At 51.2% G+C, this 27,056-nt stretch overlaps 1 protein-coding gene across 1 annotated transcript in view; it reads left to right on the forward strand.

Annotated features, from left to right (window-relative positions):
• The first annotated feature begins 1,802 nt into the window (after positions 1-1,802).
• FGF12 (fibroblast growth factor 12) overlaps positions 1,803-27,056 on the forward strand; it is a 297,604-nt gene continuing 272,350 nt past the window's right edge. Inside the window, exon 1 of the mRNA XM_039489602.1 lies at positions 1,803-2,081. Within this exon, the coding sequence (XP_039345536.1) occupies positions 2,069-2,081 (13 nt within the window). The 5' untranslated portion in view covers positions 1,803-2,068. The remainder of the gene's footprint in view (positions 2,082-27,056) is intronic.

Genomic DNA, 27,056 nt, shown 5'->3' on the forward strand with positions numbered 1-27,056 from the left:
ATCACAAGTTTGGCTGATAAAAGGAGCATGTTGACTTAGTATACTTAAGACTCCTGTAAGGTATTTGGCTAGTACCACACCACAATCTAATTACAAAATTAGCACTATACAAAAGCAAGGTAGAACATATTAAATGGATTAAAAACTGGTAGATCTGAAAAAGTAATTTTAAATGGGTCAGCCTCATCCACTGGGATCTGTCCTTGGTCCAAGATAATATAGTTGTTGGTAAAGTTTGCCCAAAAATTGGCGGAGTGGTTAACATTGATAAGGACGGGTCAATTCTAAAGAGTGATCTGGATCACATGGCAAGCTGGGTTCACTTGAACACCATCCATTTTAATAGCCAAATATAAGGTTATACATCTAGGAAAAAACGAATGTAGGTCCCACTTCTAGGATGGGGGACTGTTTCCTGGAAAGTGGTGACTCTGTAAAGGACTTAGGGGTCATGACAGATAACCAGTTGAACGTGTGCAACCAGTGCAATGCCATACTAAAAGGGCAAACATGGCCCTTGGATGAAAGTCCAGAATAAGCAGGGGCTATCCACTAGGTGTAAGGAGGTGGCATTGCTTCTGTATACAGCATGAGTGAGATCATTACTAGGCTATTCTGTCCAGTTCCAAGGGCCACGCTCCAAAAAGAAAATGTTTAAAAACTGGAAAGGGTACAGCAAAAAGTTACAAGAATGAGTCAAGGCCTGGAAAACCATTCTGCTAGAGAAATGTCTGGATCGTAATCTATTCAGTTTATCCAAGAGAAGACTTGTGTGATGATACAGTCTACAAGGATATCCACTGGGAGAACACTTCTGCCAGTAGTAGAGGGCTCTTTAATTTAGCAGACAAATGTGGAGCAAGATCCAATGGCTGGATGTTGAAGTTGGATACATTCAGAGTAGAAGTAAGGTATCGATTTTTAACAATGATGGTAATTAACCATCTGAAGAGCTTGTCTACAGCTGTGGTGGGTTCTCCACCACTTGGAGTTTTCAACTGCAGCCTGGATGGCTTTCTGCAAGACCTGCTCCAGCTCAACCAGGAGTCATAGGCTAGAGCCAGGAATTACTTGGTGAAATACTCTGGTCTGTGCCACGCAGGAGGCCAGATTAGATGATCATAATAGTCCCTTCTGGGTTTAACATCAATGAATGTTCTGGGCCAGATTTTTTAAAAAAATCCATGTACAAAATTGCACACGTATACAAATTATTGTTGAAAAAAATAAGCCAGGGTTTTGCATATTCATACATTTACATACACAAAGGCCTATTTTCCACATGTACATCTGATTTTTTTTGCATGCAACTCTTAAACGTTTGTGTGTATGGACGCATTAAGATCCTTTAAAATACTGCTAAGACAGTGGCTGTCTCTGTTGCATGAAAGTGATTTGGTTTCCACAATCTAGTAATACAAGACCACGCTGGGATCTGCTCTGTTTGCTGAGCGGTGGGGAAAGGCTGCCATGTGGTGGTATATGCTGGTTATGGGGCTCCATAGGTGAACGGACAAGGTAGCAACTAGGGGAAAATCTGAACCCCAGGGAATGCAAATACTGACTAATCCTCCAGCAGCCTGGAACACCAGGGCCAGCTCTCAGCTGAGAGGGATGTACGATCCACTCCACTTTCTGTGGCTTGCAGCGACCATCCAGGCCGGTGTTTGTTTTAGCGGAGGAGCTCCGCTTTTCAGCAGGGCTCGCTGTGGGCTGAGCTGGGGATGCATTGGGGGGAGCCGTGGGCATGCGCGCCGGCTCCCATGCAAATCCGCCGCGCCTCCAGCAGAGCCGGCGAGTGGGCGGCGGTGCCACTTCCAGCTGCAGCACCGCACTGGCGGACAGCTCCGGGGTGCGGCTCCAGGGAACCCCCGCTCCGGCCCGTCTCCTCGCCCGGCGCTGCAGCCCCGCGCCCCTGGGACTCCCTCCCCTCTGCTGCGTGGTGCGGCCCGCGGGGTGCGACATCCCGGCCGAGCAGCGCCGCAGTCCGGGCTGGAGAGGACGCATTGCAAGCGGCGCCTCTGCTGCGGCAACTTCGTAAACTTCCCGACGCTCGCCCGGCTCCGCAATGGAAGGCAAAGGTGGGTGGCCGGGGCCTGCCCGGGGCCTGGGGTCCGTGTGGCCGGGGCAGCCGGCACCGAAACCCCGCAGTGCCCGGGGGTGGGTGGGGGCGGCTCGGCAGCCGGCTGCCCGGGCGCTTCTGGGCATGCAGCACCGGCAGGGACGTGGGACTGGGGGAGGCGACGGATTCCCTGGCAACTCCCGCAGCTCGGCGGACGCGCTCTCCGGGCAATCGGCGGCGCAGGGCGGTGCGAGGGGAGGCAGATGTTGGCGGCTGATTTGTTTTCTCAGTGCTAACGATTTACGTAATACTACGGGGGGGGGGGGTCTGATCGCTGAACGCGTGTGATAATGAGAACGATCCCCCCCAACCCCTCCGTCTTCCTCCACGAAAACAGCAGAGCCCCGTCCCCCTCCTCCTGCAAACTGAGCAATCCCACCGGGCTGGTAGATTTGGGGGGATGCAATGAAGATTGTGCTAGCGAACCCACTGCTCCAGGAGACGGGGTGCCATTGGGTAGTGCTTAGCTGGCTAATGTGCAGATACATTCACCCTTCTCTATAACCCACCCACGTTCATTCACACCAGGCGTGTGTCTCTCCATGTGTACACACACACACACACACACACACGCACACATCTATCTGATTGCACAGAGGGCATCCGCACACCTTCAGCCGGTACATGAACTCTCAATCGCGGAATATTTATTACTAATGAAATACTGATGGCATGTCCCTCTATCTAATGAGAAGGCTGGAGGCCATTCCAACTCCCCTCTCCAACCCAGACCTGGTAACTGCTCTGACTGATATACGTACAACAAGAACAAGAATATGGAGTGTATTAATTCAAGGGAAATGGTGTAGACTCGTATAATACAATACTCCATGCTACCAGACCTGAACTAGCTATATTTAAACCCCAGTTTTATTTTTATAACTGTCTTGTCAATCAGGGCTGTAGCTCTCCTGGGTGGAACTATTTGATCATATGCTGATTAAGGCAAGCAGCTATTTCAGTCATGTAGAGGCAGCATGTCCTATAAATGCCACTACCTGTGAGCAGTAGAATTAGCAGGGTTTGAGCACAGGTAAGTGTGGGGTATTTTTTGTTTTTAAATCTGCCAAGATCTGATTAGATTGGAAACTCAAACAGTGAAGGAACCTCGGTTACTGAAGTGCCACATTATTGTTGTGATTGACTGATGTGTGGCACCTGTATCTCATGTGTATGTGCTATTTGTATACTTGTTTGATAGACAAATGAAAAGCCCGTGTTTTAAAAAGAATACGTGCTCTGCATTGTCATGCAGTACAACAACAGACTGGTGGCTCTCTGTAGGATTTCTGTTGGACCTAACATAACTGAGGGTGGAATGGTAATAACTGCAAACCAGGGTGCATCTTCCTTGTGCTGATAACCCCACCAGATGTGGGATTCCTGACATCCATTCTAGTGCAGACACATCCATTGTAACAAAGTCACCCCTTGGCTTTGGAGAAAAGAGCCACCGGAGCAGGAGATGCCATCTGGCCACTGTTTCTTGTGCTTGTAAATTTGCAAGACATGGTTTATTGCAATCAGAGTTCCAGGGGCTGTTGGTGTCAGTGAAGGAGCCACAGTGGGTGGCAAGTCAGGGCAGCCTTGCAGAAAACTGACGTCCAGTTCCTCTTCCTAGAATCTTCAGTGCTGAGGAAAATGAGGCTCTTTGGGTTTATTTTTCCCTGTAAAAGGAAGCCCAGCCAGAGCCAACCCACCAGAAACCAAACCTGTGGAAGTGGACGAGTCCAAAGCAGAGAGAAGTTTAAGGAAAAATCGACCCTTGATGTCTCAATGGAGATGTTCCAAAGAAGCTGGATGTCTGGTCAGTGTAGGGGCCTGATCCTGCTCTCACTGAAGTCATTGGCCAAACTCCACTTGATATCCGTGGAAGCAGGAGAGGCCTAATGATTACAAATCCAATACAGAAAAGAGCCTTTTGTGTAGCTGTATGTGGCAAGGCATGGCCCAGGATCACTACCCGGAGAGAATATACACACGGTCCAAAACTCCTCTGTGGCCATAGTCGTTTTGCCCGATCCTAAGTATACTTTCAGCTGAGTTGCTCTGAATCAGTGACTCATTTACATTTTCTTTTCCATTAGCAATAAAGCCCCACATGTAATGTCCTGTGTGTTGTGATCATGATATCACTGTGCACATTCTCCTGGTGCTGATGCCTTGCTGATGTCATCTTCTGTCTTAAACTGTTCCATTTCCCCTTCCCCAACCAGTGGTGGTTGTAGGGAGCATGCATTCAAATCCAGTGCTCTACAGACCTGAGAGAGAACATGCGCTGAACTGATTAAAGTCACCATTCATAATAATCCTATATGAGAACAGGGTGTGCAGAAAACCACCTGCCCAGTCCCTGAACTCAGCTGCCCCGAGCAATCGGACCGAAATCTCCTGACCCGAAGTCTAGGATCTGTGACACCAGACCAGCAGTAGCATCAGTGCAGCATGTACCTGGTGCTTCGCTGATGGCCCTCCACCTGTCGGGATCTGGAAGTGCTCAAACCAGCCCTGCTCTTCAGTCAGACTCTTCCTGCAATGACTGGAGACCGACATTCAGTCCCCAGCCCAAATGTGTCTGCAGAGGGGAGTAGTAAGTGGAAGTGAGGGCTGCTCCCCTCCTAATACGCTGTGATGGCAGTTCTGGGCGTGGGGGCCCTGCACACTTTTGGTACCTGTCCTCGTGAGTGAGTGGGCAGGGTGGGGCAGGGTATGGGTGGAGCCATGACTCTGCCCCTAAATGCACCAGCTAGCTGAGCTGTCCAGGCACCAAGTGGGGAAACAAGTTGCACCCCCCAAAAAGGTGACAAATTTCTCATGCACGACAAGGCAGGAGGAAGTGCGGCTCCTGGACTGGTGCAGCCACATACAGACCCTATCTCAGGCCTGAGTCCAAAGGCTCCACCTAGCCTTAAATGTAGACTTTGGCTCCTTTGTCTTATTCTGTTAGTTTTTGCCTGGCTGCTTTTCTAGCACATTCCAATGGGGGAAAACGGGAGAGTATTTTGTGTCACATCACGTTAATTAGACAAAGGGGAGGGGAGATTATGATTCTCAGCAAAGTAGGTGAGAATTTTGTTGTTTTTTCCTTTGCTACCTGATCCTCCTCCTCTCAATCCCTTCACGGCAGCAGATCCTCTCGGACACAGGAGAAAGTGCTGCCATTCCAGGCATCCCTCCCAATAGCAGAGCTTTGCGGGAGTTAACGTGGAGGTAAAAGGATACTGGCGGCTTGCCAGATTCTTCAGTCGCAGACCAAAAAGATGACAAGCACAACGCGTGGGACTGTGAGACTTCACGGTTTGGAAAGGAAACAGCCAGTCAAGAGACAAGCTCCCTGGCATTCTAACCCCGCGGGAGTGTGGACTCAGTTAGCCCTGCAGGGTTAGATCCCGGGTCCTGGGGTCTCTCTTGGCCTCTGTCCCAAGGGGCAGTGGTTTTGTCTTTCTGTCTGTGCTGTTAGGGGTGGTAGGACCAGTGCCCGTGGTGAGGGGAGGACGGCAGGGCAGCCTCCTCGTGGCAGGTCTTTCCAGAGCCTGAGGCACAGCATAGGGGGAAATGCAGGTTTGGATCCAGTCCACTGGCCAGTGCTTTAGGGCAGCCAGGTCCCCAGGAAGGCACTCTGGTGCCTGAGGAGCACTCCAACATGGGGCTCCCTGTTGCTCTGCCATGGTCCTGCAGGCAGTGCTGGTGGCTGGGGGGGGTCCCTTCCCTCCCCAAGGTGCAGGGACAGTGGCACGGCCCCCACTGCTTTCCACCGGGAACAGCAGCAAGACCCCCCTTTGCACAGGAGGAGTAGCACCATACCCAGCGGGGCAGCAGGGAGGCCCCTGGATTCCCCCCAGCTCGTGGGGGGACCTGCGGTGCTCTTCTCCACCTGCCCCACACAGAGTTCCCTACTGAGGTGGGGCTGGTGGGGCCCCCAGGGCAGTACCCGCCCAGTGAGATGTGTGGGACAAGTCACCCCTTCAGAGGGATCGTCTGGGGCCGCCTGCAGAGTCAGACAGATGGAGCTGCTTGAGTCACACTTTAAAGCTTTTCTTTGCAACCATAAAGACTAGAAAGTGGCTTTTCTTTTTTACATGGCAGCTGTGATTCTGCTGTGCTGATGTGACTCCAGGATAGTACCCGGGCCTGGCTCTGCTGGTAGAAAGCCGCCGGACCTGCCCACGGGAGGATCTTTGGTGCTGCTGTAGTGGAATGCAGTGCCCTCCATAGTCAGCACAAAGGGCATAGCCATGGGAAGGGGGGAGCATCCTGACCTTCCCTGCACCCTGCTGGCCTCCGGCTGCCATCATGGGGACCAAGCCCAGGCCTGGGGAATGGTGAGGTGCTATCAAGCCATCTTCGCCCTGTCTGTCCCTTCGAATTGTTCTGAGCTCTCCTGGGCCAGACCCAGTGTTTTTCTTTATACCGCTGCCCTCGGATATCAAGTGCTTTGTAGATACATAAAGGGGGAGTGTGTTGCTTCCCCTGAACAGCTTCCAGTGAAATGCTGGACAAACCGCCACAAAGGGAACAGCATCTACCAGCGATGCAGAGAGAGACGTGTGTGGGGCGAGTGCTACACAATGAAAACATGGGGTTCTTTGCACTGCTGTGCATCCTTCTTAATTGCATTGCTTTATACACTAATAGCAAAAGGCATTAGTGCTAATCCAGGGCCTGCAGCTCTGGTGAAAGTGTGTGGGCAAAGGCCATTAGGCACTGTGTTATCCTAATGTATGTTCGTTTTATGGCTATAGAAACAGTTATGCTTAAATAAATGGTGTAAATGATCATGGAAATTCACAAAAGATTCGGTCACTCTAAAAGATTTCTGGTTTCTTCCCTGTTGTGGAGGTGGGCTGGGGGTGGAGCCTGTTTTTGGGCAGGGTGATGTGTAAAACTGCACAGCAAGTACCTGAATGCTTTCTTGTGGGGAGACATTCTCTGGAGCTGGATTCTCTCCCCTTCATTGCTACAAAGCTGCCATGTGATTTGGGACACGTTACTCAGGCCAACAGTATTAAACTTGTTTGTCTGGAGTTTGGCACTTAACACCCTGTTTTGGCATCATCATCAGTGGCCTGATTTTCCAACGTGCTGAGCACTTCCTGGTGAGGTCCCAGCACCAATGAAAAGCAGCCTGTTTGCTTAGACCTCCGAGCCTGAAAAGGGAATATTAACTTATCTGACCCTGCGTTTCCCTAGCCGGGTGAAATGGGATGATGTTTCCCGACCTCAGTGGGGCACTGCAAAGTTAAACTCAGTAGCATGTGGAAAGACGCTGAGATTTTCAGGTGGGAGGCACTAAAGAAGTGCAAAGGACTCTCGCTCTATTTAGAGCTGAGTGAATCATTGACTTTTCCGTTTAGTGGCCTCACTGTAAAATCTCCCCCCCCCCAAAAAATAAATTAATTAATCACTTCAGTCTGACCCAAAATGGAGTTTTTTTCTGCTGAAATGAAAACCCCAAATAATTCTGGTTTGAATAAAAAAAAATTCTTTTCTTTTAAAATAATAAATCTAGCTAATTTTCAAAATGAAACATGTCCAAATGAAAAGTTGAAATGTTTCGTTTTGACATTTTCAAAATGAAACTGACTTTTATTAAAAACAAAATAAAAAAATTTTTTTTCAGTCCAAGCTGGTTGCGGAATCAGCCCGAATTCACAAATCGTTTTGGTTGATTGGAAAGTGCATTTTTTGGCAAATAAGCGACCGAGTGTCCCGCTCAGACTCTGCCTTTGTCACCCGCATTCTTTGGCTTGCACTCTCCTAGCTGACCTGTGAGAGAGCAGGGCAGTGTCTGAGCGCTGGCGTGTGGAAGGGACGAGTGCCACGGGGCAGGGCTCAGCCGGCCTGGGGTTACGTCTCTAAAAGCTCATGCCTCAGCGTTTCAGGGGTCAGAAGGGATTCCCCTCCCCCACCCCAGTGTGTTCTGTTTGGGTTTTTTTAAATCAACTTCCTCTGAAGCATCAGGGCCAGCCGGGGCTGGAGATGGGACATTGAGCGGGGAGGGGGAGTGGGAGGGCTCGGAGGGGGCACCTCGCATTCGCTCTCAGGTGCTTGGCTGTCTGGTTGGTGCTCACATGCTCAGGGTCCATCTCATCGCTATAAGTGAGGCTGGGTAGGAATTGTCCCCCAGGCCAGACTGGCCGGGACCTTGGGGGTTTCTCTCCTTCCTCTGCAGCGTGTGGGTGCGGGTCACTTGCCAGGACCATTTCGGTGCATCTCACATCATCCTTTCCCTGCCATTGCAGGGGCTTGGGCATGGTGAAGCTCGGTCCCTCCAGTTCACTGGCTGTGGCAGATAATAGTCCAGTCTCCTGTGGGCTGCGATACTCCTGTGGGACACTCATTTTGGGTGTTGGGTTTAGCATGCGGGTGGCAGTGGCCTGGGCTATCGAGAAGGCCAGACTGGATGATCTGTTGCTCCCCTCTGGACTTACACCCTGTGACTTTAGATTTGAAAGATGAGCGGAGCTAACTGCAGTACTGTGATCGAGATGATAATGCTAAAGGCAATCAACACAAAACGTCTGGGCGGGCTGAAAAATGATGCCAAGGGACGGGGTTGTGAGACTGGTCAGCGTTCTAGCCGGCAAGCCACCGATACGCAGAGCTATCGTGTAGGGAACGAGGTGCTAGTTCTGAGTCTCTAATGCCTTTGTCCCAAGGTGACTCCATTAGTCTTTTTCTAACCATCCATTTGAAGCTATTAAAATCCTGTGGGTGAGCATCTACCACTGAAGGACCAGAGAGAGAACAGGTGATGTCATGATGCCGGCTCCCAGCTAGTGACTGGAAGAAGCTGAATGTTGCACTCTAGAAGGCAGTTAACCAAAGGAGCTGGTTCCGGCTAGAGGAGGCAGGGTGAGGAGGCAGAGATGGTCACAGGCACGGATTTTACCCCTCCAGACTCTAAAATCCCCATAGCCATAAAATTAGAGGGGAAGACGGAACGCTCATTATAATGACACTTTCTCCTTTATGTTCAGAGATTCAGCCCCATGGCTCCCATCAATGTAAGTGGGAAACACAGATAAATTCCACCCCCTGCTTTGGCAACATAGGGTTACATTCAGACTTTATGAAATGTTGGGGTCCTTTCAAATGGTTCCTCAGATATTAAATTGTGTCTAGCCATTTAAGTAACATGCAATTTTACTGCATAATTATAATTGATTCACTTACAGAGCTAGAAATTTTAAAATTAGATTTTCTAAGCAATTATCTCTAAAATGACTGATTAAAGCAAGAGCCGCTTCTATCTATCTATCTATCTATCTATCTATCTATCTATCTATCTATCTATCTATCTATCTATCTATCTATCAAAAACTGGATATTCATTAGCATGGTAAAAGGCAGTTTGACAATAACGATATTCCTGATGGACATGATAATTAATGCTTTCACTGATCAAAGTGTAGAGATTTAAATGCCTAATGTTACTGTAAGATGACGGAAACAGGCGTTTACTCTTTTCCTGTCAGTGATCAATGTATTCATGTCATGGTTTTTTTCTATAGTTCCTATGCACCAGTTTTTCTAAATACTTTCTTTGCATTGCCATCACTAGAGTAGCCATTACACCAATTCACCGAGTTTCCCCTCCCTGGCCTTGGGTTTGGGTAAACCTGCTGATATGATCTATATGTGGGGTACATACGGAATGCTACAGCTTTTTCTTCAGGTTGAATTAAACTGTATATTTACTGTGTCCTGATGTTACGGTTGGTGGCTGGAGTGAGGGCTGTTCGCTCGGCAGACTTAGGAGACCAGCGTGTCTGGTTGGGGTGTGCGTGGGGGAGGCTAAGCTGTTTTGCCTTGTGTTTAATATCTTGTGATTGGGTTTCTTCTCGATTGCTGACTTTGTGTCTAACGTGGGAATTGTGATTCTTCATATTAAAAATTGCATTTCTCTGCCTTTCATTCCAACCTTGCACCCCGCCCCAGCTCAAGCCCTTGCTTTAGATGAGTTTTATTGTCCCTCAGTCTTTGATAGATGGAGTTAATTGGCTGGATGATGCTACCCAAAAGATTCCAGAAGAACACTCAGAAGTGCTGGATGTTTTATTGACATAATAGGAATAAGGGGAAGGTTTTTTTTGCTTCTCAGTCATTGGTAATGTATTATTAATGTATTATTAATGCAAAAACACTTTACTTGAATGTAATGTAGTCTCCAAAAGCGGTTGGCAAGAGTGAAGACCCCAGGGCAGTGGTTTTCAAACTTTTTTTTTCTGGCCACCCAGTTGAAGAAAATTGTTGATGCCTGTGACCCAACGGAGCTGGGGCTGAGGGGTGTGGGAGGGGCTCAGGGCTGGGGTGGAGGGTTTGGGTGTGGGGCCGGGAATGAGGGGTTCAGGGTGTGGGCAGGGGAGGGGTGAGGGCTCTCAGCTGGGGGTGCAGGCTCTGGGGTGGGGATGGGGATGAGGGGTTTGGGGTGCAGGAGGGGCTCTGGGTTTGTGAGGTGCTCAGGGCTGGGGCAAGGGGTTGGGGTGTGGGGTCGGGAATGAGGGGTTCAGGGTGTGGGCAGGGGGAGGGGGTCAGGGCTCTTGGCTGGGAGTGCAGGCTCTGGGGTGGGGCCAGGGATGAGGGGTTTGGGGGGCAGGAGGGAGCTCTGGGTTTGGGAGGTGCTCAGGGCTGGGGCAGGGGGTTGGGGTGCAGGAAGGGGTCAGGGCTCTGGGCTGGGGGTGCAGGCTCTGGAGTGGGGATGTGGGGTTTGAGGTGCAGGAGGGGGCTCTGGGTTTGGGAGGTGCTCAAGGCTGGGGCAGGGGGTTGGGGTGCAGGCAGGGGTCAGGGCTCGGCTGGGGTGCAGGCTCTGGAGTGGGGCCGGGGATGAGGGGTTTGATGAGGGCAGGAAGGGGCGCTGGGTTTGGGAGGTGCTCAGGGCTGGGGCAGGGGGTGGGGGTGCAGGAAGGGGTCAGGGCTCTCGGCTGGGGGTGCAGGCTCTGGAGTGGGGCCGGGGATGAGGGGTTTGATGAGGGCAGGAAGGGGCTCTGGGTTTGGGAGGTGCTCAGGGCTGGGGCAGGGGGTTGGGGTGCAGGCTTACCTCGGGCGGCTCCCAATCCGCGGCACAGCGGGGGTGCTAAGGCAGGCTTCCTGCCTGTCCTGGCACCATGGATTGTGCTGTGCCCCGGAAGCAGCCAGCAGCAGGTCTGGCTCCTAGTCAGAGGTGTGCAAGCGGCTCTGTGTGTCTCTCACCCGCAGGCACTGTCCCCCCCAAGCTCCCATTGGCCAGGAACCAGTGTTGAGCTGGTCGGGGGGGCAGCGCACAGAGCCCCATCGTCTCCCCCCCCCCGCCTAGGAGCCGGACGTGCTGCTGGCTGCTTCCGGGGCGCAGAGCGGTGTCAGAACAGGTAGGCACTAGCCTGCCTTAGCTGGGCAGCACCGCCGACGGGACTTTTAACAGCCCGGGCGGCGGTGCTGACCAGAGCCGCCGCGACCCAGTGCCTGACGTTCCGCGACCCAGTACAGGGTCGTGACCTGCAGTTTGCAAACCACTGCACTAGGGAACAAATGGACCAGTGCTGACCGTTGATATGGGCTGCTCCATACTCAGGCCAATGCAGAATTTTGTTCCTGAATTTCAGACTTCCTGTTGATGAGAGCCCTTGGTTTGTTCTGGAAGATGGACCCCCAGCGCTTGGAAGGGTTTGCAGCCTGAACTCTGGTGTGAATTTTGCTCTTTACTTACGTACCTTTCTCAGATATGAACCTCCACCAGACTTTGGGGCATTCGAAATGTGAATCTGGATTCTGTAGCTGGAGTCCAGCTCTGTTCTGCACTGAAAATAAAGAATGGAGATGGTAGGGCAGTTTCAGGTATCAATCATTTATTAGATTCAGCACTTGGCTAAACTACTGCCAGCCAAACATCTTCAAGGACAGGCCTTTGAGTGCTTCATTGTTTATTCATGAGGGATCCTGAAAGTGTGTGTTTGGAGACAGCTGTCTGTCTTGAGGGGATGGAAGCTGCTTCATTGACTATAAAACTTAACTAATCTACAATTAAGGGTTTCTTTCAGTAATGGCTTTTTAAAAAATTACATAAAATATGGGGCACAAACCAGAAATATTCTGTGCAAACATGTTACTCCATTTCATTAAAAGAGAGATCTCCTTTTAGAGAGAGTGCTGAATATATCCTACTGTTCTGAAATCTTATGTATAGAAGAGTGACTAATATAAAATCCATCCTTGTACACTGCTCCCTGGGTACTTATTGGGTTGGAAAATGCCAGATCACCATTGGTTTAAAAAAACCACCACCACCCAAAATACAGAAACTCAGCCTTACAAATTTATGGTTCCAAGCTACTACAAGCCAGAAGAAAACAGCAATGAGAGCAACAAGCCAGGTGAAAATAAAGCAAAATCCAGCAAGTTTTAGTCTGCTGTAAAGAAAAATGCTTATTCCTATAGAAAGGGAGATTTGGATTTCTTAATTTGATATTAATGAACCGTTGCTGCAAACTGTGTTGTGAGAAGAACAGGATAAGCTTCCCTAGCAAAACCTGCTTTGTATAACGCTCTTGACACATTTGATCTCTTCATTTGAAGGAGGAAGCCAAGGTTTTCAGACATTTTCCAACTATTGAAATTCATATTTTTCTTATTACTGCTCAACAGTGCTGTTGAATTTTTAGAAAGACACATTAGCTAATACACATTCTCTTCCAGATAATTGGGTTGGTGCGTTTGACCCACTGGCAAAGTCTGTTTTCATTCATTTTTAAACTTTTTGATTTTTTAAAATATTTGTGGTCGCATCTGTGCTAAGCAGTGCAGAAGTTCCAGGCTGTACCTTGTAGCCATTTTGTTCCCATATGGAAAGCAAGTGAGAGGAAACTGCACAGCCTGACTTAAGACTTTAGATGTTCACCAATATCAAGGGTGAATCTTGAGAAACTCCCTTAAAGCCCGTGAAGTTACATCTGGGTAACTGACAGCATAATTTGGCTACATATTATCTTATCTGTCCTAAGTTTTTCTGTTGCATCCACAAATGTAGTAACTAGGTGCTCACAGTTTCCAAGATGACGGCCATATTAAAATGCCTCTGTAGCTCAGATTAAGAAGTAGAGATTTTAAAAAGATCATAATAATAATTGGAGATATACCAATCTCCTAGAACTGGAAAGGACCTTGAAAGGTCATTGAGTCCAACCCCCTGCCTTCACTAGCAGGACCAATTTTTGCCCCAGATCCCTAAGTGGCCTCCTCAAGGATTGAACTCACAACCCTGGGTTTAGCAGGCCAATGCTCAAACCACTGAGCTATCCCTCCCCCCTGAGGAATGTGTTGGTGAAATAATATGTGGTTTGTCGAAGTCTTTGTGATAGCAAATGCAGCTAAAATCGCCGTGCGGCACCTCCAAATTATAAAGCTGTTCCTTGGCCTCAATTACTACAATAAGCTGGTTCTAACCGCCGTATAGAACAAGTAGTTGCATTATTAACATGACAGTCTGTCCCAGTATGATTTTGTTTGGTTAATGTTGTGCCAGTCTTTTGGAATTGCCTGCTGGTTTTATTCCATGCAACCCCTTCTTCTCCACAGCAGAAGTTACAGGCATTTCCTTCCCTAACTCTGTTTTGAGCCCATTTTTAAAAAAATGTGCAACCTCCAGTTCTAGCAGGATTTATGGCAGCACTGGTGTTGAATGTGACACTGCCTTTGAATAAATGGGTTTCAGGAAATGTGTAAGAACCAAGCCAGACACACTGGAGAGGCGTTCGTATACTATTGTCTTGGGGACCATATAAATACTGAGAAAGAGAGAGAGAGTGTTAGAATTTTAGTAATAGGTTTGTAGTGAGGAAGTATTGCTCCTGACTGATCGTCTAGAGCCAAATTCTGTTGGTGGTTAACATTGGTGCAACCCGACTGACATCCATAGGCAGCAGTAGTGCAAGTGAGAGCAGAATTTGGCCCATGCTTCTCTGTAGGGCCCCACATTTCTGAACAGATTTGGGGATCAGGCTGTTAAGGTGAATCAGTGGAGCTGTGGCTAAATAAGGGACTGTCCAATGCAGATGTTGGCTCTCTGAGGCTGTAATTCGGAGTCAGATCGTAGGAGTTATTGGTGCGGGGCTCAGATAAACAGAGTTCCTCTTTTTAATTGTTCTTATCTTTGTTTGTGAAGAACAATGGGTGAGACTCTGATCTCACACTGCCATAGCTTGGGAATAACCCCACTGAAATAACTCAAACTCATCCAGCTGCTGTACGTGAGTTCAGAGGCAGGACGAGAAAATTCAGCTACATATGGTCAGTGCTTCTCTGCCGACATCTTCACTGCCAATCGTTCAATCACCCCCTGACCCATACAAACAACCAGACTCTCCTACCAGCTGCTTCAGAGTATGGTGGAAGGGACCTTCCAGGTGAACAGCATGTCTGGCCGCACACAGCCACTGCAGGTGTGTTTTCAGTTCTGTTTATTGGATTTTTCTATGGCCCCTATCACAGTGGTAGCAAAGTGTTGGGAACAATATCTTACCCTTCTCCCACCCCCTCCATGATGACTTTGCAAACTCTGATCAGACCAGTCCATCATGAGTTCAGCTGATGATTACAAAGCTACTCCCAATCTAATGGCCCTGCTTTAGTTTAAGACTATTCGTTCAAAGGGAAAGAAGCAGAGAGTGTTTTGTTTAATGGTAGTAACAGCGAGGACGCCTCGGTTCTGCCCAGAGCTCTGTCATGATACTTGGGCAAGCACCTGTATTTCATTTCCCCATCTCTAAAGCAATTATCATAACACCTACCCACTAGAGGTGGGAGAAACTTTTGTGCGCAACCTTTTTTTGTGTGAAAAGTGCAGATTTGGGGACACAAACATTTTACAAATGTGCATTGATTTCAATTAATTGTTTTGGTAGAAAAACCCCCCATCCTTCCCCTCCCCCCCAAATAAAAATATTTAGTTTACATTTTTTGGTTTGAAATGACTTTTTGTTTCAAAGTTTCCTTTAATTTTATCTAAAAAAAAATCAAAACATTTAAAACGCTCAAAATGGAACCAAGTGATTTTTTAAATGTTTTTCTTCGGCATTACCAGCAAACTGAAAGATCTATTGTAGCTCTGCAGCCTACTTCACAGAGATGTTCTGAGGTTTAACTCGTGCTCTTAAAGCTCCTTCAGATGACGCATGGTATATATGTATATATGTATCACAAAGCTTTATTACTGTCCATTAGCCCTTGCAATACAGTCCCATTCAGCTGCACACTTCTGCCTTCCCCTTTGTAATGCTGCACGGTTCTGTCAATCTGTTCCACCCCCAGCTCATTTTCTTATAAGCTAAGTCCCATTAACCTTCCCTTTTCCAGTTCCTCATTCCTGATCTTTGTAGCCTTTCTAACATGCTACTGGCCGGTTAGCAGTGAAAGGGGCTCTGAACTGCACAAGTTATTCTGTGCACAGAAGAATGCGACTAAGGTTGCAACAGGAGCCCTGCATTAACAGGAGAGCTTGATGGGGAATTTTGAACAGGCTGTGACTAGTTCTGACATGGGGCTTGTTCCATGCCAGGGAGTTCCATGGGGTTTGGGCTGTGAGCGCAGAGGAATTCTCCTTCCACGGCTGCAGGGTGGCTTTGTGGGTGCAAACAATCTACCCTCCAATTGCTGTGCCCTCCCACCACGAAGGGGTGTGCGTGTGGAGATTTGACTGGCTCCAGATAGTCCTGAAGGCACCAGCCCTATCCCTCCCCAGGCCTGTCTGCCAAAACCCTGGCACATTCCGGTTCACTAGTGGGACCATGGGATTTGGCCTACAGAGTCTTGAGATTACGGTGTCCTGCTTCATGTCCCACAGAGCACGTATGTCCCCCTGAGTTCAAGTCTTTCTGTGCCCGTGCAGGGCCTTTATGGTGTTTCATCAGCAGTGGGTGGCTCTGGGGACCTTATTAAACCCCAGACAGACTCTAACGTGGGTGAGGTGGACAGTGTTTTGAATGGAGGTGGAGATGCACCAAAGAAGCCATTTGCAGAGGGCAAAGTTTTATTGCTCCTGCAAACCTCTTGAGTGCCATCTCCTGGCACATTATCTATACCCTGTTTACATATATACAGCGTCGCTCTTAACAAGTAGTGAGCAAATGCTGCTCCCATCCAGTGGCTGCTCCAGCGTGTAATGAGTTGGTGGGTCTCAATATTCCCAGCAGGAGCGGCTAAAACAGGATTTTAAGCCTCTTGGAGCAGCTAGTCCTGGAACTCACAACAGGAGAGGGAATTCTTGATTTAGTCCTAAGTGGAGCACAGGATCAGGTCCCAGAGGTGAATATAGCTGGACCGCTTGGTAATAGTGACCATAATATAATTAAATATAACATCCCTGTGGCTGGGAAAACTCCCCAGCAGCCCAACACTGTCGCATTTAATTTCAGAAACAGGGACTACACAAAAATGAGGAAGTTAGTTCAACAGAAATCAAAAGGTAGAGCACAAAAAGTGAAATCCCCACAAGCTGCATGGAAACTTTTTAAAGACACCACAGTAGAGGCTCACCTTAAATGTATCCCCCAAATTAAAAACATAATAAGAGCACAAAAAAGTGCCACCGTGGCTAAACAACAAAGTAAAAGAAGCAGTGAGAGGCAAAAATGCATCCTTTAAAAAGTGGAAGTTAAATCCTAGTGAAGTAAAGCTACAAAAGGATCTCACAAAACTGGGTGACTGGGCAACAAAATGGCAGATGAAATTCATTGTTGCTAAATGTAAAAAATAATGCACATTGGAAAACATAATCCCAACTATACATATAAAATGATGGAGTCTAAATTAGCTGTTACCACTCAACAAAGAGATGTTGGCGCCATTGTGGATAGTTCTTCTTCGAGTGATTGCTCCTATCCATTCCATGTAGGTGTGCACGGCTCTCGAACATTTTACCTAGCAACTCCGCGGGGCTGGCGCCTGGAGTGGCGCCGCCATGGCGCGTATATATACCCCAGCCGGCCCGTCCGCTCCTCAGTTCCTTCTTCCCGCCCGTGACGGCCAGTTGGAACAGTGGAGTGCTCCCTTACCTCCACAACCCTAGTGTTTCTCCATAGTTCTAGTGTAGATAGTTTTAGTAGTTAGTTCAGTTCTTGTTGTAGTTGTATATATATTTAGTGTTAATAGTGTTAATAGTTACGGAATTAGAGGTTGCCCTCTTCTTCCGCCCCGCGGAGCTTATGCCCGGAGCACCGGGTTTCAAGCCCTGTGCGGCTTGCCAGCGGCCTATGCCGGTTAGCGACCATACGACTCTTGCCTCCGCTGCCTCGGAGTCGCACCGGCCAGATAAGTGCTCTATTTGTATAGCCTTTAAGCCTCACGAGGAAGAGAGAGACTCTAGGCTGAAGCACTTACTGATGGAGTCTGCGCTCCAACCTCCGGCGCCAGCTCCAGCGGCACCGAAAACCGCCTCGACGAGCAGCGCTCCGGCTGCACCGAGCCGCTCCGGCACCGAGCCGGCACCAAAGACCGGCACGCTCCTCTCCCGGGAGGAAGCACAAGCGGCCGCAAAACAGCAGCGGCCGTCCGCCCAGCCGCCTCCGGCCAACGGTGCAGGCTGAGGCAATGCGCTAAGTGCACCGCACCGTTGACTCGGCGCCGCCTGGCCCGAGTCGGTTCTGCCCAGCTCCCGGTGCCCACCGAGGAGGAGCTGAGATCCCGTCGGCGCGGGCGTTCGCGGCAAGAGAGCTGATCGGCGACGGGCCCGTCATATCAGCCACCACGGTGCGGACATTCAAGTCCTCGGCAAGCCAGCGATGGTGCGCCCCTCATCTCCGGCGACCGTGGCGACGCGGCTCCAGATTCGGTCTCGATCGGTCTATCTCCGGCGGTCACGAGGCACCGCTCCCCATCCGCCGAAATCGCCATCGCGACGCGCTCAGCGTCCGGCACGATCGCAGTCCCGGCACCGCTCTCCATCGCGGTGCGGTCGGCGCTCTAGGTCCCGGTCACGGTCACCGGCACCGCAGCAGGTCGCGTCCAGGCACCGTGGACATCGACTCGCGCAGCCGTTCGAGGCGCCAGATCCGCCGAGGTCGGTTCCGGCACCGGTCGAGCTCCCGCCGGTCGAGCTCCCGCCGCCGCGCTCCCTTCTCGGCACGGAGATCCAGCTCCGACGCCGTGATCGGGCTCCGGCACGGAGATCCGGCTCGGCACCATGTGCAGCACAGGTCCCGCCGCCACTGGACCCCGAGATGCCCGGCACCGACCGCACCGGAGCATCGTCTCACGCCGGCGCTGGACGCCCGCCCAGGCGCCGCCACGGCTCCACCCTGGCCCTCCAGGGAACCCTCTGTAGCCTCACCCCAAGGCAGTGCGGTGGATTTCAGAGCCGGTTCCGTTCCCCCGGATCATGGACCCCAGTATTGGGGACATTGGGTGCCCTGGGCGCAATATGAACAGGGGCCTCCTGCCACCCAGGCAACCGGGCTCGGCACCATCGGTACCGGTGGCCACCGTCAGTCGAGCCCCCGTCCCCACCGCCGCCCACGGCCCTTCTTTGGGCCAGGACTCGCTCCCGCCAAATCGCCAGGGGGGTGAGCACCAACAGGAGGAGGTGCTGCCTGGCCACTCCTCATCGTCCTCTCCAGATGAGGCGGTAGCGGGGGCCTCGCCATCAGGGCCCCCGCCCATTGACCTCAGGGCACATCAGGACCTTCTCCGAAGGGTGGCACAGGCCATTAACTTGCCCATAGAGGAGGTGCAAGAAGTCGAGGACCCGATTACGGACGTTGTGGGAGATGACGCCCCTGTCAGAGTGGCGCTCCCGTTCATTCGCACCATTCAGAAGAACAGTGCCACTATCTGGCAGTCGCCCTCCTCCGTTGCCCCCACGGCGCGGCGTCGAAAGGAAGTATTCCGTCCGCCCCAGGCTACGAATACTTGTACGTCCACCCCACCCGGACTCGCTGGTGGTCCAATCGGTCAATGACCGCGAACGACACGGTCAGCCTGCCGCTGCGCGGCGACGCCAGCGCATGGACTTATTAGGGCGAAAAATCTATTCGGCGGAGGCCTCCAACTCCGTGACGCCAACCAGATGGCCCTCTTATCCAGATACACTTTTAATATCTTGTGGTGCCTTGCTAAGTTCCCAGCGCTACCACCTCATGAATCCCGCCCTGAATTCTCAGCGCTGCTGGAGGAGGGCAAGTTAGCCTCCAGAACTCTGATCAAGGCGGCCGTGGACGCAGCAGACTCAGGGGCTCGAACGGTAGCATCCGGGGTGACGATGCGCCGCATTGCGTGGCTACAATCTTCCACCCTCCCACCTGAGGTCCAGTACACCCTCCAGGACCTCCCGTTTGACACGCAGGGGCTGTTTTCTGAGAAAACGGATGCCAGAATCCAGTCCCTAAAGGATGGGAGGGTCGCGACGAACTCTGGGTATGCACACGCCGCCACGCAGAGGCGTTCGTTCCGCCAGCAGCCCTACCGCCCCTTCAACCAGGCCAGGTCTCGGCCGTTTAACAACCTTCCGCCGTAGACCGTCAGGAGGGCGGCGCAACCAGGCGCAGAACTCGTCCAAGGCTCCGCAAGGCCAAAAGCCGGCCTTTTGACGGGACGCCCGAGGACGGCCCATCACTCTCCCCCCAGGATCCATCCCTTTTGTTTTCCAATCGCCTTGCCCGCTTCCTTCCGGCGTGGTCTGCTATAACATCGGACAGCTGGGTCCTCAGCACCATCCAGCACGGCTACCGCCTACAGTTTCTTTCGCCCCCCCCCTCCCACCCACCCTCCCCGTCCCTCATCAGGGACCCCTCTCACGAGCAAGTCCTCATACAGGAGGTGCAGGCTCTGTTGAGCGTGGGTGCTATCGAGGAGGTGCCTCCCTGCAGGCGGGGCAGGGGATTCTACTCCAGATATTTCCTCATCCCCAAGGCGAAAGGAGGTCTTCGTCCCATCTTGGACCTCCGGGAGCTGAACAGATATCTCTGCAAGCTCAAGTTTCGGATGGTAACCTTGGGGTCCATTATCCCTTCCTTGGATCCGGGAGATTGGTTTGCCGCCTCGACATGAAGGATGCTTACTTTCATGTGGCGATTTACCCCCCCCACAGACGCTTCCTGCGCTTCACGGTCAACGAGACCCACTACCAGTTTGCGGTGTTACCCTTCGGCCTCTCCACTGCCCCGAGGGTGTTCACCAAGTGCATGGCGGTCGTGGCGCAGCTCCGTCGTCGCAGAATCCACGTATACCCCTATCTCGACGACTGGCTGATCCGTGGGCGCTCTCACGAGCTGGTGACAGCTCAGGTGTCAGAGATACTGCACCTGTTCCGGTCTCTCGGCCTCCTCGTCAATGCCGAGAAGTCCCAGTTACTGCCGACACAGCGATTGGAGTTCATAGGAGCGGTCCTCGACTCCACCCTCGCCAGGGCCTGCCTCCCTCGTTCTCGACACGAGACGATGGCCTCGCTCATTCGCACCTTGCAAGCCTTCCCTTCCACGACGGCCCGGTCCTGCCTTCGCCTGCTGGGCCACATGGCTGCGTGCACCTTTGTGACCGCGACGCGAGGCTGAGGCTCCGTCCGTTCCAGATGTGGCTGACTTGTGTACCGGCCCCACCGCGACCCCTAGATCTGGTGGTCACGGTCTCAGACCCCACTCTCCAGACGCTCACCTGGTGGCTGCATCAGGAGGTGGTCTGCGCCGGGTTCCGTTTCCTCGCCCGTCGGTCACCCTGACCACAGACGCCTCGGCGCTTGGATGGGGGGCTCACATGGGAGACCTGCACACTCAGGGCCTCTGGTCGGCCCAGGAGCTCTCCCTGCACATCAACGTCAGGAGTTGAGAGCGATCCGCCTGGCTTGTCTCGCCTTTCTTGCACACCTCCGGGACCGCTGCGTAGCGGTGTACACGGACAACACGGCAGCCATGTTCTATCTGAACAAACAGGGCGGGGCCCGATCCTCCCCGCTGTGCAAGGAGGCGATGCTCCTATGGGACCTGTGTGTAACCCACTCGATTCGCCTCGAAGCGTTCTTTCTGCCAGGGGTGCAGAACACGCTGGCCGACCGTCTCAGCCGGTCCTTCGCTTCCCACGAGTGGTCCCTTCGCCCCGACGTGGCCCACACCATCTTCCAAAGGTGGGGATTTCCCCAAATAGACCTGTTTGCCTCCAGGACCAACAGGAAGTGCCACAGGTTCTGTTCGTACCAGGGTCGGGCTCCGGGCTCCATCTCCGATGCGTTCCTCATGTCCTGGACGGGTCCCCTTCTATACGCCTTCCCGCCGTTCCCGCTAGTCCACCGAGTACTGCTCAAGCTACGGAGGGACAAGGCCCGCGTCATTCTCGTCGCTCCGGCCTGGCCGAGGCAGCACTGGTATACCCTGCTCCTCGAGCTATCGATCCGGGATCCCATTCCCCTACCGTTATGGCCGGATCTCATCTCCCAGGACCTCGGCAGGCTTTGTCACCCGAACCTGCAGTCGCTGCATCTTACAGCCTGGTTCCTGAGTGGTTGACCGACGCGGAGAGGACCTGTTCCGGCGGTACAGCAAGTTCTCCTTGAAAGCAGGAAACCGTCCACGCTCTACCTACCTGGCAAAGTGGAAACGCTTTGCCCTTTGGTGCGATCAGCAAGGTCTTAACCCCTTCGTCCCGATCCAGACGGTCCTCGACTACCTCTGGTACCTGAAAGGCCAAGGTCTCGCGATCTCGTCCCTGAGGGTACACCTGGCGGCGCGCCTTCCGGCCTGCTGTAGATGGTCGCTCCGTGTTTCCAACCCCATGGTCGCCCGCTTCCTCAAGGGTTGGACCGCCTCTACCCGCAAGTCGTCCGCCGGCTCCTACGTGGGATCTGAACCTGGCTCTCACCCAGCTGATGCGCCCGCCCTTAGCCCATGGCCTCCTGCTCCTCGTCCATCTCACCTGGAAGACGGCCTTCCTCGTGGCAATCACATCCGCCAGACGAGTATCCGAACTCCGCGCCCTGACGGCGGGTCCCCCATATACCGCCTTCCACGCGGACAAAGTGCAGCCATCCGGCCTTCCTCCCAAAGGTGGTGTCGGCCTTTCATCTTAATCAGGAGATCTTCCTCCGGTCTTCTTTCCAAAGCCGCACGCCTCACCTCGTGAGCAGCAGCTCCACACCCTCGACGTCCGTAGGGCCTCGCCTTTACATTGACCGAACTAAGTCCTTCCGGCGTTCCTCCCAGCTCTTTGTCGCATTGCGGAGCGCATGAAAGGCGAGCCTGTTTCATCTCAACGGATTTCTTCCTGGGTGACATCCTGCATACGGGCGTGCTACGAGCTTGCTCGCGCCCCATGCCGACTTACCGCACACTCGACAAGAGCGCACGCCTCGTCAGCCGCCTTCCTGGCCACGTTCCCATCCAGGACATCTGTCGAGCGGCCACCTGGTCTTCAGTCCATACCTTCGCTTCCCACTACGCGTTGGTGCAGCAGTCTAGAGGCAGCCTTCGGCTCTGCGGTATTACACTCCGCCACGTCTCATTCCGACCCCACCGCCAGGTAAGGCTTGGGAATCACCTACATGGAATGGATAGGAGCAATCACTGAAGAAGAAAAGACGGTAGTAACTGGTGTTCTTCGAGATGTGTTGCTCTATCCATTCCAAACCCGCCTCCTTCCCCACTGTCGGAATAGCCGGCAAGAAGGAACTGAGGAGCGGACGGCCTATATATACGCCGCCATGGCGGCGCCACTGAGTTGCTAGGGTAAAATGTTCGAGAGCCTACATGGAATGGATAGGAGCAACACATCTCGAAGAACACCAGTTACTACAGGTGAGTAACCGTCTTTTCTCTGAAAACATCCACTCGTGCAGTGGCAGTCAAAAAAGTGAACAGAATGTTGGGAATTATTAGAAAGGGATAGATAATAAGACAGAAAATATCATATTGCCTCTATATAAATCCATGGTATGCCCGCATCTTGAATACTGTGTGCAGATATGGGCACCTCATCTCAAAAAAGATATATTGGAATTGGAAAAGGTTCAGAAAAGGGCAACAAAATGATTAGGGGTCTGGAACGGCTTCTGTATGAGGAGCGATTAGTAAGACTGGGACTTTTCAGCTTGGAAAAGAGACGGCTAAGGAGAGTATGATAGAAGTCTATAAAATCATGACTGGTGTGGAGAAAGTAAATCAGGAAGTGTTATTTACTCTTTCTCATAACACAAGAACTAGGGGTCACCAAATGAAATTAACAGGCAGCAGGTTTAAGACAAACAAAAGGAAGTATTTCTTCACACAACTCACAGTCAAACTGTGGAACTCTTTGCCAGAGGATGTTGTGAAGGCCAAGACTATAACCGTTCAAAAAAGAACTAGATAAGTTCATGGAGGACAGGTCCATTGATGGCTATTAAGCCAGGATGGGCAGGGATGGTGTCCCTAGACTCTGTTTGCCAGAAGCTGGGAAGGGGTGACAGGGGATGGATCACTTGGAGATTCCCTGTTCTGTTCATTCCCTCTGGGGCACCTGGCATTGGCCACTGTCAGAAGACAGGAGACTGGGCTAGATGGACCATTGGTCTGACCCAGTGCGGCCGTTCTTATGAGATGTATCCACACAACAAAACATGCCATCAGGATGTCAGTAATTACCACCCCTGATGGCAGTTTCTGAAGAGGGATACCCAGGAATGAACCCGCCCTGCAGACTGCAGTCACACTCCTGGAGGTGCCCCTTTAGGCCGGAGTTGGGGTATGTGAGTGGGACAGAGTGGGTCGCTGCAGTTGCTCATACTTTGAGAGACCCTTCAGAGAGCCCAGACTGTCCCTGGATTGGCCAGCGGCTTCACTGTTGAGGGATACAATGGACTTGTTCTTGATCCTCGGGAGTTGAGCTCAGGGCTCTTCAGTGTTTTATTCACTGCCAGTCGAAAGAGACAGGGAATGAGGCCTGGGCAGAAGTCTCCCGCACAGCAGAGCAGAATCAAACACAAGAATGCGAACACTGGCAGCAGTCCCATGTGCTCAGTCTCCACAGGGCAATATGAAAATGGCCAATGCTACAAAAATCCCTGATTAATAGCGGCTAACATGGTGACATCAGTCTCTGTGCCCTTCCTGGGGAGAATTATAGCTGCCTGCATGAACCACGAATGCCCTGTGGCCCTTATGCTCCGATAAGCCCCGGGCGGGACAGGTAAGCACGGCTCTGCACTCTCCAGGCCAAGTTACAAGAAAGTCAGCTGGGACAATGAATGCCATTGCCAGGTGAGTGGGGGGGTGTGTGTGTACGTGGTAACACAAAGCGATCACTCATATCAGTCATCCTCAGAGGAAACCTGCACAAGATTTTCAAAAAACGAGCCTGGGAGCTTAAATTCATAACTTTGCTAGACACTAAAAACCATGGTCTTAATACTGACACTGGATTTATGGCTCATTATAACAGGCTGTAACCCACGACCCTCCCCTTTTGTCCTATGACTGTAGGGGTGTTAATGGGCCTCTTCACCTTGAATGGTCCGAGGGTGACCAGATGTCCCGATTTTATAGGGACAGTCCTGATTTTTGGGTCTTTTTCTTGTACAAGCTCCTATTACCCTCCACCCCCGTCCCGATTTTTCCCACTTGATATCTGGTCACCCTAAATATGGTCCCTTAGAAAATATGGCCTAACTACTTATGCTAAACTATCTGTTTGATCTTGTATTTAACTGTGGCACTAGGAGCTCCTTTCCCAGACCCGAGGAAGAGCTCTCTGTAGTTTGAAAGCTTCTCTCTCTCACCAACAGACGTTGGTCCAATAAAAGATATTCCCTCCTTCACCTTGCCTCTCTGCTACCTAACACTGAGCCTCTTGAAGGAGGGTGTGAATTTGCTCTAGGAATCAATGAGCACTTTCTTCTTGATTCAGCTTTGATTACGCCCTAGTCTGGACCGTCGCGCGCACGCACCCTGGAAAGGTTTGGAAACGTAGATTCAGAACTGAACTCTGTGCCTGCAAAATGGAGGCCTCTGGTCTTCTGAAGATGTGACCCATCCATGTTAGCTCTCTCTGCCCCTGCCTCCTTCCCTGCTGTAGAAATGCCATCCTCAGCGTATGCCTGGCAGTGTGGCCGAGAGGACTAAGGCCCGGAGCCTGGAACTCCTGAGTTGAAATCCCACCTTCGAAGTTGGCTTGTTAACAATATTGGGTGCTATGAGTGTTAATTAGTTAATATGAAGAACACGCTCTGCGGATGCCAGTGGTTCTATGAATACGGGAGCAGATCCTCAACTGGTGTAATGGTGTGGCTCCATTGACTTCACTGGAGCTAGGCTGATTTGCACCAGCAGGGGGTCTGGGCCATTGAGTGTAACTATTATCTGCCTGTGTCTGCTCTGCTGCTGCTCCTCCAGCTGCCTGGGGTGCCAGTGGATTAGCTCTGTGCCCCTCCTCAGGGCTCTGTTGCACAAAGGGGACTCGTTCTGAAGCTCAGGAATTGATCTCCCAGTGGGGAGTCAAAGGGAAATCAAGTTGGGTCCCACAGCTTCCTCTTAGAGGGAGAGCTTTTCTGCATTTCCTTTTTAGCTGCCTCTCTACTTCCTGCTTCTGCTGCTGGGGACCTGATATTTGATTTCCTCCAAGTCTTGGCCTACTCACCAAATCCTACATTGGGCGTTAGGCTACTGACCCGGTCAGAGACGGTCCTTTGGTTAAGCGACGCAGAGCATCATACCTCTAGCGGAGCAGCTTTTTGAAACCAGGGCAAAAACGTGTGTCAGTCACTGTTGTTCAGGGCGTTCCTTGATGCTCTTGATTAGACTGGAATTCTGCTGCCTTTTATTCAGCATCTCTCTTTGCACTGAAATGTTGGGGAGCAAGAGAGCTGATACAGTGTAGGCGGTGGGGAGTGACTGATCTGTGTCCCATTAGCCCATTCAGCTACCACTGCTACCTAATTTCTCCAATTACTTGCCTGTTCTGGTGGTGATTGATCTCAAAAATGGACTTTCCGCTTCCTTATATCAAATGTGAAGGCACCAGGATCCTTACTAGCTGGTAAATAAGAAGGCTGCCTGGCACTGTGTGATGGGTGATACACTGCTGTGTAGGGTTCTACATGGTTCCAGGTGATCAAAGATGATATGGTTCTAGAAAGAGACAGCGTAGTCTAGTGGACAAGGGAATCAGGAAAGCTGGGTGCTAGCCCTGCCAAATGGCCTGTTCTGTGTCGGGGGCAAGTCACTTGATCTGTGTGTGTGTGTCCCACCCTTTATCTGTCTTCTCTGTTAAGACCATAAGCTCTGTAGGACGGAGATTGTGTTACCATGTGTTTCTACAGTTCCTAATACACTACGGTCCTAATTGTGGCTGGATCTTCTAGGCGCTACTGAATTACAAATACATAATAATTGTGTGGGCTGGAGAGCACACTTGAGAGGAACTGCTGCTGCAAACACTCTGATCACCTTCTAAAAGGAAGGCACTAGTGTACAGTGCAAATAATGCAAGCCTTTGTGCATTGAAGGGGGACTTTCAGATTAGGAGAAAGCTGTCGGACACACACAGATTTGAGCATAAATCAATGGTCGGATTGTTGTCATGGTTTTGTTTTGCCATCTTTGCTAATCACATGGCAAATGAAATGAAAGCTGAGTCCTGCACGGCACCATTTTCTCTAATAATGCTGGCATTCGTCAGTCTCATGCTAGCATTACATCATCATACTCGTTTCTGTGGAAGAAGACTGTCATAGCATAAGTACCCCATAATGGTTTCACTGCAGGACCCAACAGATGGAGAATCTAGGCTGTGAGAGAGAAACACTGAATGGAAAATGAAGTTACATGCATACGTGAACTAGTGGCAACTTGCGTCATTTCCAGTGTACAAATACATATTGGGTGCGAAATGTTTTCCAAGTTACAGTTTAAGGACTTGCTTGATTTATCCTGAAGAATAAATCAAGACTTTCTCAGCCTGAAAAACATTGATATATTTCTTATGAATAATGTCAGGTTTATACGCATTTTCT

The sequence above is a fragment of the Mauremys reevesii genome, linkage group 9 (assembly GCF_016161935.1).
Source record: "Mauremys reevesii isolate NIE-2019 linkage group 9, ASM1616193v1, whole genome shotgun sequence".
Classification (NCBI taxonomy): domain Eukaryota; kingdom Metazoa; phylum Chordata; order Testudines; family Geoemydidae; genus Mauremys; species Mauremys reevesii.